General features: G+C 55.6%; 1 protein-coding gene across 1 annotated transcript in view; it reads left to right on the plus strand.

The window, feature by feature from the left end:
* LOC139242407 (prolyl 3-hydroxylase 1-like) overlaps positions 1–11,694 on the plus strand; it is a 52,338-nt gene extending 40,644 nt beyond the window's left edge. The window contains exon 12 of the mRNA XM_070870343.1: positions 11,634–11,694. Within this exon, the coding sequence (XP_070726444.1) occupies positions 11,634–11,694 (61 nt within the window). The remainder of the gene's footprint in view (positions 1–11,633) is intronic.
* Positions 11,695–12,911: the final 1,217 nt, after the last annotated feature.

The raw sequence follows: 12,911 nt of genomic DNA on the forward strand, positions 1-12,911 counted from the left end.
GGGAGAGAGAGAGAGGGGGGGAGGGAGGCGAGGAGGGAGAGAGAGAGAGGGGGGGGAGGGAGCGAGGGGGGAGGGAGAGAGAGGGAAGGGAGAGAGGGGGGGAGGGAGAGAGGGGGGTGGAGCGAGAGGGGGGGGAGGGAGGGAGAGAGAGAGGGGGGTGGGAGGGAGTGAGAGGGGGGAGGGAGAGAGGAGAGGGGGGGGAGAGAGAGAGAGGGGGGAGGGAGAGAGAGGGAGGGGGGGAGGGAGGGAGAGAGGGGGAGAGGGAGAGAGAGCGAGGGGGGAGAGAGAGAGCGAGGAGGGGGAGGGAGAGAGAGAGGGTGGGGGAGGGAGAGAGAGAGGGGGGGGGAGGGAAAGAGAGAGAGAGGGGGGAGGGAGAGAGAGAGAGGGGGGGAGAGAGAGAGAGAGAGAGGGGGGCGGGGAGAGAGAGAGAGAGGGGGGGGAGAGAGAGAGAGGGGGGGAGGGAGAGAGAGAGGGGGGAGGGAGAGAGAGCGAGAGAGAGGGGGGAGAGAGAGAGAGAGGGGGGGGAGAGAGAGAGAGAGGGGGAGAGGGAGAGAGAGAGGGGGGAAGGGAGAGAGAGAGAGCGGGGGGAGAGAGAGAGAGAGGGGGGAGAGAGAGAGAGGGGGGAGGGAGAGAGGGGGAGGAGAGGGGGGAGGGAAAGAGAGAGGGGGGAGGGAGAGAGGGGGAGGGAGGGAGAGAGAGGGTGGGAGGAGAGAGAGAGAGAGGGGGAGGGAGAGAGAGAGGGGGGGAGAGAGAGAGAGGGGGGAGAGGGAGAGGAGGGGGAAGGAGAGAGGAGAGAGCGGGGGGAGAGAGAGAGAGGGGGGAGAGAGAGAGAGGGGGGAGGGAGAGAGGGGGAGGGAGAGGGGGGAGGGAGAGAGAGAGGGGGGGAGGGGGAGAGAGAGGGGGGGAGGGAAAGAGAGAGAGAGAGGGGGGGAGAGAGAGAGAGAGGGAGAGAGAGGGGGGAGGGGGAGGAGAGGGAGGAGGGAGAGAGAGAGAGTGGGGGGGAAGAAGAGAGAGGGGGAGAGGAGAGAGTGGGGGTGGGAGGAGAGCGGGGGGGGAGAGAGAGAGGGGGGGGAGAGAGAGAGAGAGGGGGGAGAGAGAGAGAGTGGGGGGGGAGAGAGAGAGTGGGGTGGGAGAGAGAGGGTGGGGGAACGGGTCGGGGAACAGGAGCGCGGGGCGGGGCGGGTCAGTCGGGGGGGGGAGCGGGTGTCTGGTCGGGGGGGTGGAGCAGGAGCTGGCCGTGGGAGGAGCCTCATTCACGCAGCCCCAGTGAGGCCATTGGGCTAGGGGTAGGGGCTGTGTGCTTCGGGCCCTCCCACACAGTTCGGAGCCTGGAGCTGCTGCACTTGCGTGCCGACTGTAGCGCATGTGCAGAGGTCCCGGCACTGTTTTCAGCGCCGGGGACCTGACTCTGCCCCCCCGCCCCACAGCTCGTGCTGGCTGTGCCGAGGGCCAGAGGACCTGTAAGTAGGTGGAGAATACCGAGGATTTTTTTAGGCGCTGTTTTAGGCGCCCAGCTCGGAGGGGCGCCCGTTTTTTTCTTGTGGAAACTTGGGCCCATTGATACTGGGATGCCATTGAGGAGCACTTTCATCATTATCGGTGGCGTCCTGGTGTATGAACTGTTTATGTGCTCCACATGAACTCGCTGAACTTCAGCTTCCAGCGAATTCCCCCAGTGTCCATTTCTGCAATTTCTGCAGGTATTTTGCTCATCTCTGCAAACTCCGGCTGAATGTATGCCTCCAGGCCTCCAGCATGAGTTGTGGTTTGAAACAAAAGGTCCCTTGCCAGTCGATCGTCCCTGACTGCCCCTGTTATTGTCCTTGAGTGCACCATTAACAGGTGTTGATGGCCCCATTACTGGCCGCATTGTCCCTTGCAATGGCGTGAATCGCTGTTCAGCTTGCCATTGTCTCTGTCGAACTCCCCCTCTGGGTTCGACTACATGTTGGGGCATGCCCGACTGCCCTTGTCTGCCTGGAGAACTGTGTGCTGCTTTAACAATGTTGAATCTCTGTCCCAACCATTCCTTAACACAGCACCTCTCGTCTGTTCTGCTAGTGGCCATGCTCGCGTGGTTTAAATCCCAGTTTCTCGTCGCCATTGATACGTCCTTACTACACAGTATAAATGCACACGAGGCCCATGCTTGAGAGAAAGTCAGTCTGTGACCTGTCCTTTATTCCTTAGCACTCAAGTGATGGAAGTGGGTGGAGATTCCCCTTTTATACCTGAAGGTCCAGGTTAGAAATGTCTCCCACATGTTCACCACCTAGTGGTCAGTGTTCTCACAGTGTACAACTTAGGTCAGTTTATACATGGGTTACAATGCTGATTGAATACATGACAGTACCCTCTCCAGTGCAACATCCTGGTAAATCTCCTCTGTACCCTCTCCAGTGCAACATCCTGGTAAATCTCCTCTGTACCCTCTCCAGTGCAACATCCTGGTAAATCTCCTCTGTACCCTCTCCAGTGCAACATCCTGGTAAATCTCCTCTGTACCCTCTCCAGTGCAACATCCTGGTAAATCTCCTCTGTACCCTCTCCAGTGCAACATCCTGGTAAATTTCCTCTGTACCCTCTCCAGTGCAACATCCTGGTAAATCTCCTCTGTACCCTCTCCAGTGCAACATCCTGGTAAATCTCCTCTGTACCCTCTCCAGTGCAACATCCTGGTAAATCTCCTCGGTACCCTCTCCAGTGCAACATCCTGGTAAATCTCCTCTGTACCCTCTCCAGTGCAACATCCTGGTAAATCTCCTCTGTACCCTCTCTCGTGCAACATCCTGGTAAATCTCCTCTGTACCCTCTCCAGTGCAACATCCTGGTAAATCTCCTCTGTACCCTCTCCAGTGCAACATCCTGGTAAATTTCCTCTGTACCCTCTCCAGTGCAACATCCTGGTAAATCTCCTCTGTACCCTCTACAGTGCAACATCCTGGTAAATCTCCTCTGCACCCTCTACAGTGCAACATCCTGGTAAATCTCCTCTGTACCCTCTCCAGTGCAACATCCTGGTAAATCTCCTCTGTACCCTCTCCAGTGCAACATCCTGGTAAATCTCCTCGGTACCCTCTCCAGTGCAACATCCTGGTAAATCTCCTCTGTACCCTCTCTAGTGCAACATCCTGGTAAATCTCCTCTGTACCCTATCGAGTGCAACATCCTAGTAAATCTCCTCTGTACCCTCTCTAGTGCAACATCCTGGTAAATCTCCTCTGTACCCTCTCGAGTGCAACATCCTAGTAAATCTCCTCTGTACCCTCTCCAGTGCAACATCCTGGTAAATCTCCTCTATACCCTCTCTAGTGCAACATCCTGGTAAATCTCCTCTGTACCCTCTCCAGTGCAACATCCTGGTAAATCTCCTCTGCACCCTCTCCAGTGCAACATCCTGGTAAATCTCCTCTGCACCCTCTCCAGTGCAACATCCTGGTAAATTTCCTCTGTACCCTCTCTAGTGCAACATCCTGGTAAATCTACTCTGTACCCTCTCTAGTGCAACATCCTGGTAAATCTCCTCTGTACCCTCTCTAGTGCAACATCCTGGTAAATCTCATCTGTACCCTCTCTAGTGCAACATCATGGTAAATCTCCTCTGTACCCTCTCTAGTGCAACATCCTGGTAAATCTCCTCTGTACCCTCTCTAGTGCAACATCATGGTAAATCTCCTCTGTACCCTCTCTAGTGCAACATCCTGGTAAATCTCCTCTGTACCCTCTCTAGTGCAACATCCTGATAAATCTCTGTACCCTCTCCAGTGCAACATCCTGGTAAATCTACTCTGTATCCTCTCTAGTGCAACATCCTGGTAAATCTCCTCTGTACCCTCTCTAGTGCAACATCCTGGTAAATCTCCTCTGTACCCTCTCTAGTGCAACATCCTGGTAAATCTCCTCTGTACCCTCTCTAGTGCAACATCCTGGTAAATCTCCTCTGTATCCTCTCTAGTGCAACATCCTGGTAAATCTCCTCTGTACCCTCTCCAGTGCAACATCCTTGTAAATCTCCTCTGCACCCTCTCTAGTGCAACATCCTGGTAAATCTCCTCTGTACCCTCTCCACTGCAACATCCTGGTAAATCTCCTCTGTACCCTCTCTAGTGCAACATCCTGGTAAATCTCCTCTGTACCCTCTCCAGTGCAATCACGATCTTCCTGTAATGCGGTGACCAGAACTGCACGCAATACTCCAGCTGTGGCCTAACATAGAAACATAGAAAATAGGTGCAGGAGTTTTATACAGGTCAAGCATAACCTCCCTGCTTTTGTATTCCATGCCCCGGCCAATAAAGGCAAGTATTCCGTACGCCTTCTTCACCACCTTATCCACTCGGTCTGCTACCTTCAGGGATCTGTGGACCTGCACTCCAAGCTCCCTTTGTTCCTCTACACTTCTCAGTGTCCTTCAGGCCTTGTGTTTAGGCTCAGCCTGCCTGTGGGGTGTCAGAGCTGGGATTCAGGGTCTGTGTGTGTGTGTGTGTCTGTGTGTGTGTGGGGCTCAGTCCCACACCGGGTGTGTGAGATCAGGCTAACTCAGCACTAGGCCCGGGATGGAGCCTGGGCTTTTCCTGCTCTGTGTTTGTATGTGTCTTGTCTTGGGCCAGAGATTCCCGAGAGTCAGTGGGGTGGTTGTATTTTTTCGAAGGGGGGAGAAGGCCGAGAGGGCGTCCTCGCAGCGTTTGATCTGCCCTCCTGGGGCTCGGTTGCCGTGACGGTGCTCGGGAGCGGAGCTCTCGTTTCGGTGAGCCTGGTATCGGGCACGCGGATGGCGTGGCAAGTCCACCAGAGCTGGTCGAGCGTGGTCATGCGGCATCTTGTGCCACCTCGACCTGCGCAAGAACATCTCCGCAGGCCGGCGTTATAAATAGAGCTGGAGCCAGTGCAGCTTCCAGCGCGAGCGGACACAAATCGGTTTCGAGGTAGGCGACTGGGTGATGTCATCGGGATCCAGGTTGTCCTTTGGACCTCCGCCCCGATCTCTCGCCGCTCCTCCGCCCCGATCTCTCACCGCTCCTCCGCCCCGATCTCTCGCCGCTCCTCCGCCCCGATCTCTCGCCGCTCCTCCGCCCCGATCTCTCGCCGCTCCTCCGCCCCGATCTCTCGCCGCTCCTCCGCCCCGATCTCTCGCCGCTCCTCCGCCCCGATCTCTCGCCGCTCCTCCGCCCCGATCTCTCGCCGCTCCTCCGCCCCGATCTCTCGCCGCTCCTCCGCCCCGATCTCTCGATACTCCTCCGCCCCGATCTCTCGATACTCCTCCGCCCCGATCTCTCGCCGCTCCTCCGCCCTCGATCTCTCCTCCGCTCCTCCGCCCCGATCTTCCTCCGCCCCCGATCTCTCGCCGCTCCTCCGCCCCGATCTCTCGCCGCTCCTCCGCCCCGATCTCTCGCCGCTCCTCCGCCCCGATCTCTCCTCCGCCCCGATCTCTCGCCGCTCCTCCGCCCCGATCTCTCGCCGCTCCTCCGCCCCGATCTCTCGCCGCTCCTCCGCCCCGATCTCTCGCCGCTCCTCCGCCCCGATCTCCCTCCGCCCCGATCTCTCGCCGCTCCTCCGCCCCGATCTCTCGCCGCTCCTCCGCCCCGATCTCCCTCCGCTCCTCCGCCCCGATCTCTCGCCGCTCCTCCACCCCGATCTCCCTCCGCTCCTCCGCCCCGATCTCTCGCCGCTCCTCCACCCCGATCTCCCTCCGCCCCGATCTCTCGCCGCTCCTCCGCCCCGATCTCTCGCCGCTCCTCCGCCCCGATCTCCCTCCGCCCCGATCTCTCGCCGCTCCTCCGCCCCGATCTCTCGCCGCTCCTCCGCCCCGATCTCCCTCCGCTCCTCCGCCCCGATCTCTCGCCGCTCCTCCGCCCCGATCTCTCGCCGCTCCTCCGCCCCGATCTCTCGCCGCTCCTCCGCCCCGATCTCCCTCCGCCCCGATCTCTCGCCGCTCCTCCGTCCCGATCTCCCTCCGCCCCCGATCTCTCGCCGCTCCTCCGCCCCGATCTCTCGCCGCTCCTCCGCCCCGATCTCTCGCCGCTCCTCCGCCCCGATCTCCCTCCGCCCCGATCTCTCGCCGCTCCTCCGCCCCGATCTCCCTCCGCTCCCGATCTCTCGCCGCTCCCCGCCCTGATCTCTCGCCGCTCCTCCACGGACTCTGGTACAGCAGAGGAGCGGGAAGGTCATGGCAGACTTGCGGAGATCCAACACCGCCTCCAGTGTGCCAGCACAGACTTCAGCCGCCTGAGGAAAAGTGTTCTAATATCAGGCCCTCAAACCTACCACCAAGATCACGGTCTACAGGGCTGTAGTGATACCCGCCCTCCTGTATGGCTCAGAGACATGGACCATGTACAGTAGACACCTCAAGTCGCTGGAGAAATACCACCAATGATGTCTCCGCAAGATCCTGCAAATCCCCCGGGAGGACAGACGCACCAACGTTAGCGTCCTCGACCAGGCCAACATCCCCAGCATCGAAGCACTGACCACACTCGACCAGCTCCGCTGGGCAGGGCCACATCGTCCGCACGCCCCCGGCACGAGACTCCCAAAGCAAGCGCTCCACTCGGAACTCCTTCATGGTAAGCAAGCCAAAGGTGGGCAGAGGAAACGTTACAAGGGACACCCCTCCCTGATAAAGTGCAACATCCCCACCGACACCTGGGAGTCCCTGGCCCAAAGACCAGTCCCGCCCCTAAGTGGAGGAAGTGCATCCGGGAGGGCGCTGAGCACCTCGAGTCTCGTCGCCGAGAGCGTGCAGAAAGCAAGCGCAGGCAGCGGAAGGAGCGTGCGGCAAACCAGTCCCACCCTCCCCTTCCCTCAACCACTGTCTGTCCCACCTGTGACAGGGACCGTGGCTCCCGTATTGGACTGTTCAGCCACCTGAGGACTCACTGTTAGAGTGGAAGCAAGTCTTCCTCGATTCCGAGGGACTGCCTCTGATGATGATGGGTCTGTACTGTGATTATTTGGCTGCTTGCCCTCGATGTGCACACAATCCAGGATTAACCTGCTGTTAGGCCCCGATTTGGACTGCTAAGCATTTAAGTGCCTTTTGAAAGAGCATTAGCGATCTCGGGGTGAGGAGGGGAGTGGGGGAGGGGGGAGGCGGCCTTGCGGATGCCGAGAAGATTACTGACACGCAGATCACCAAGACCCGATTCCGCCATCCCCGTTACATCGCCCGTCTGCACCCGACCTCATCCCTTCTGCTGCCGAATTCCTCGCCTTGTTCCTCTTCCGCCTGCAGCTTTGACGCTCTCACCAACCCTCTCCTGGCCCTCCCCCCATCTTCCGCCCGGCACGAGGCACTTGGGCACATCCAAACAGGCTGCTCCCCCCCCCCCTCCTCACCCCACCCCTCCGTGTCCCGTTCACTCATCATCTCCCCCGCTCCTCTCCGACACACATCACTTTGGCAGAAAAAAAATCGAAAAGCAAGTTATTATTTAAAAGCAAAATTCGGTCAGGCAGAGTCAGCGTGGATTTATGAAGGGAAATCATGTTTGACAAATTTGCTGGAGTTCTTTGAGGATGTAACGAACAGGGTGGATAAGGGGGAACCAGTAGATGTGGTATATTTGGACTTCCAGAAGGCATTTGACAAGGTGCCACATAAAAGATTACTGCACAAGATAAAAGTTCACGGGGTTGGGGGTAATATATTAGCATGGATAGAGCATTGGTTAACTAACAGAAAACAGAGAGTCGGGATAAATGGTTCATTCTCGGGTTGGCAATCAGTAACTAGTGGGGTGTCGCAGGGATCAGTGCTGGGACCCCAACTATTTACAATCTATATTAACGACTTGGAAGAAGGGACCGAGTGTAACGTAGCCAAGTTTGCTGACGATACAAAGATGGGAGGAAAAGCAATGTGTGAGGAGGACACAAAAAATCTGCAAAAGGACATAGACAGGCTAAGTGAGTGGGCAAAAATTTGGCAGATGGAATATAATGTTGGAAAGTGTGAGGTCATGCACTTTGGCAGAAAAAAATCAAAGAGCAAATTATTACTTAAATGGAGAAAGATTGCAAAGTGCCGCAGTACAGCGGGACCTGGGGGTTACTTGTGCATGAAACACAAAAGGTTAGTATGCAGGTACAGCAAGTGATCAGGAAGGCCAATGGTATCTTGGCCTTTATTGCAAAGGGGATGAAGTATAAAAGCAGGGAAGTCTTGCTCCAGTTATACAGGGTATTGGTGAGGCCACACCTGGAGTATTGCGTGCAGTTTTGGTTTCCATATTTACGAAAGGATATACTTGCTTTGGAGGCAGTTCAGAAAAGGTTCACTCGGTTGATTCCAGAGATGACAGTTTCTTAAACAATAAGGGAATAAGGGGTAATGGAAAGTGGGCGGGGAAGTGGAGCTGAGTCCATGATCGGATCAGCCATGATCGTATTAAATGGCGGAGCAGGCTCGAGGGGCCGTATGGCTTACTCGTGCTCCTACTTTTTATGTTCTTATGAGAGGGTTGACTTATGAGGAAAGGTTGAGTAGGTTGGGCCTCTATTCATTGGAATTCAGAAGAATGAGAGGTGATATTATGGAAACATATGAGGGAGCTCGACAAGGTGGATGCAGAGAGGATGTTCCCACTGATGGGGGAGACTAGAACTAGGGGGCATGGTCTTAGAATAAGGGGCCGCCCATTTAAAACTGAGATGAGGAGGAATTTCTTCTCTCAGAGGGTTGTAAATCTGTGGAATTCGCTGCCTCAGAGAGCTGTGGAAGCCGGGACATTGAATAAATTTAAGACAGAAACAGACAGTTGGGATTAAGAGGTTATGGGGAGCGGGCGGAGAAGTGGAGCTGAGTCCATGATCGGATCAGCCATGACCGAATGGCCTACTCCTGCTCCTATTTCTTATGTTCTTATGGCTCCCGATCCGCCAAAACGCCTTCGATTTTAAACAGAGACAATGGGGTGGGTGAAATTGTCTCCGGGAGGTGGGGGGCCTAACCGGGTGCAAATGACGTTTTGTCACGAGGGGAGAATGGGAGGGGGGGGCATGCTGGCACCCCCACAGAAACAGCCCTGGAGGTCGCGGAGTCAGTGTGGTGCACCCCGCAATTGGCGTCCGCAACAGGGCCCATGCACCGATGACATCATCGCCATGCGCGGCAAATGCTCACCACCTCATGGCGGGAGGAGGACAGGGGGGGGGGGTGGGGGAAATTGCCCCCCAGGGCGGAAAGCTGATAGACCTCCACCACAGGGGGTGGGGCGCCCCTTAAAGGGGAGGTCGATAGCACCCCGGGCGGCCATCTTTGTTCGTCGGACTCCTCCGCTTCCGTTGAGGGGCGCGCACGTGTCCAGTTCCACGGCGGGGAGAGGGGGAGAGGGAGGGCAAGGCGGGACGTCCGGGCTGGCTGCAGGGTGTGCCGGCCCCTCCCCCTCCCTCCCTCCCGCCACCACCCGGCCCGGAACGTTTACCGCCCACCAACCGGGGCCCAATGGCTTCACTCCAGGTGGGAATGTAAGGAGGATGTAAAGGGGCTTCAAGGGGTGTCCGGCTGTGCACTGGTGGATGGGATGCGCACAGCTCAGGTTACAGTAACTAGCAGAATAGATCAGGGGGAACAGGTGGATGTGGTATATTTGGGATTTTCAGAAGACATTCGGTAAGTTGCCACACAAGAGGTTATTAAACAAAATTAGGGCTCATGGGATTGGGGGTAATATATCAGCGTGGATTGAGGATTAATTAATGGACAGAAAACAGAGAGTAAGAATAAACGGGTCATTTTCGGGTTGGCAGGCTGTAACTAGTGGGGTGCCGCAGGGATCAGTGCTGGGGTCTCAGCTATTTACAATCCACATCAGTGATTTGGATGAGGGGAACCAAATGTAATATATCCACGTCTGCTGACGATACAAAGCTGGGTGGGAATGTAAGTTGTGAGGAGAATGCAGAGAGGTTCCAAGGGGGAAATCGACAGGGTAAGTGAGTGGGCCAGGAAATGGCAGATGGAATATAATGTGGAGAAAATAGAAAAGCAGAGTATTTTTTACATGGCGATCGATGGGAGGTGCTGGTGTTTAGAGGGACCTGGGGGTCCTTGTACACAAATCACTGAAAGTGAACCTGCAGGTACAGCAAGAAATGAAGAAAACAAATGGTATGTTGGCCTTTATTACAGGAGGATTTGAGTATAAGAGTAAAGACGTCTTACTGCAATTATATCGGGCCCTGGTGAGACCACACCTGGAGTATTGTGCACAGTGTGGGTCTCCTTACCTCAGGAAGGATATACTTGTCACAGAGGGAGTGCAGCGAAGGTTCACCAGACTGATTCCTGGGATGGGGGGATTGTCCTATGGGGAGAGATTGAGTGGACTAGGCCGACATTCTCTGGAGTTTAGAAGAATGAGAGGGGATCGCATTGAAACAGACACAATTCTGACAGGGATTGACCGGGTAGATGCAGGGAGGGTGTTTCCCCCCCGGGCTGGGGAGTCTAGAACCAGGGGTCACACAGTCTCAGGATAAGGGGACGGCCATTTAGGAGATGAGGAGGAATTTCTTCACTCAGAGGGTGGTGAATCTTTGGAATTCTCTGCCCCAGAGGGCTGTGGAGGCTCAGTCGTTGAGTATATTCAAGGCCGAGATGGATAGATTTTTCAATATCAAGGGAATCGAGGAATATGGGGAGAGGGCGGGAAAGTGGAGTTATAGAATCGCAGAAGTTTACAGCACATCGTGTCCGCCTCGCGCTGGCCGACCAAGAGCCACCCAGCCTAATCCCACTTTCCCGCTCTGGGTCCGTAGCCCTGTAGGTTACGGCACTTCAAGGTGCACTGCCCAATGTGGGGAGGGTTTCTGCCTCTACCACCCTTTCAGGCCGTGAGTTCCGCCCCAGACCCCCACCACCCTCTCCCCTAAAATCCCCTCTAAACCTCCCCCCAATTACTTTAAATCCAAGCCCCCTGGTTGTTGACCCCCTCTGCCAAGGGAAATACGCCCCAGACACGAGACTCCCAAAGCAAGCGCTCTACTCGGAACTCCGTCACAGCAAGCGAGCCCCCAGGTGGGCAGAGGAAACGTTACAAGGGACACCCCTCCCTGATAAAGTGCAACATCCCCACCGACACCTGGGAGTCCCTGGCCCAAAGACCAGTCCGCCCTAAGTGGAGGAAGTGCATCCGGGAGGGCGCTGAGCACCTCGAGTCTCGTCGCCGAGAGCGTGCAGAAAGCAAGCGCAGGCAGCGGAAGGAGCGTGCGGCAAACCAGTCCCACCCTCCCCTTCCCTCAACCACTGTCTGTCCCACCTGTGACAGGGACTGTGGTTCCCGTATTGGGCTGTTCAGTCACCGGAGAACTCACTGTTAGAGTGGAAGCAAGTCTTCCTCGATTCCGAGGGACTGCCTACGATGATGACACAGTACTCCAGCTGTGGCGTAACCAGTGTTTTATACAGTTCAAGCACAACCTCCCTGTTCTTGTATTCTATGCCACGGCCAATAAAGGCAAGTATTCCGTGTGCCTTCTTAACCACCTTATCCACCTGGCCTGCTACCTTCAGGGATCAGTAAGGGTAGAAGATCAGCCATGATCTCATTGAATGGCGGAGCAGGCTCGAGGGGCCAAATGACCGACTCCTGCTCCTATTTCTTATGTTCTTGTGTCTTCCCGATATTCAGCTGGGGGAAATTCCTGCTTATCCAATACTGGGTGTCGGAGAAGCTGTCGGACAACTTATAGAGGCAAACACACACACACACATCCTCTTCCACACACCTGAATCGTGACATTTGCACACACTCACACTCACATACTCACACTCACACACACATACACACACACACTCTCACACTCACCGATACAGGCACACATACCGACACAGATACACACACACACTCACACACACACACACACTCACCGATACAGGCACACATACCGACACAGATACACACACACACTCACACACACACACTCACACACACACTCTCACACACATACTCTCACACACATACTCACACTCACACACACATACACATACACACTCTCACATTCACCGACACAGGCACACATACCGACACAGATACACACACACACACACACACACACTCACCGACACAGGCACGCATAACGACACAGATACACACACACACACACACTCACCGACACAGGCACGCATACCGACACAGATACACACACACACTCACACACACACTCTCACACACATACTCACACACACACACACACACACACACACACACACACACACTCTCTCTCTCTCTCTTTCTCTCTCTCTCTCACACACACACACTCACACACACACACACTCACACACCACACACACAGGCACACATACCGACACAGACACACACACACACTCCATACACACACACACACACAGACTCACCGACACAGGCACACATACCGACACAGATACACACACACTGACACTCACACACACACACACACACACCACACACACATACACAGACTCACCGACACAGGCACACATACTGACACAGATACACACACACTGACACTCACACACACACACACACTCTCTCTCTCTCTCTCTTTCTCTCTCTCTCTCATACACACACACACACACACACTCTCTCTCTCTCTCTCTCTTTCTCTCTCTCTCTCTCTCTCACACACACACACACACACACCACACACACATACACAGACTCACCGACACAGGCACACATACCGACACAGATACACACACACTGACACTCACACACTCACACACACACCACACACACACACACACACACCACACACACATACACAGACTCACCGACACAGGCACACATACTGACACAGATACACACACACTGACACTCACACACCACACACACACACACACACACACACAGACTCACCGACACAGGCACACATGCTGACACAGATACACACACTGACACTCACACACCACACACACACACACACACACA

The sequence above is a fragment of the Pristiophorus japonicus genome, unplaced genomic scaffold, assembly GCF_044704955.1.
Source record: "Pristiophorus japonicus isolate sPriJap1 unplaced genomic scaffold, sPriJap1.hap1 HAP1_SCAFFOLD_1321, whole genome shotgun sequence".
NCBI lineage: Eukaryota > Metazoa > Chordata > Chondrichthyes > Pristiophoridae > Pristiophorus > Pristiophorus japonicus.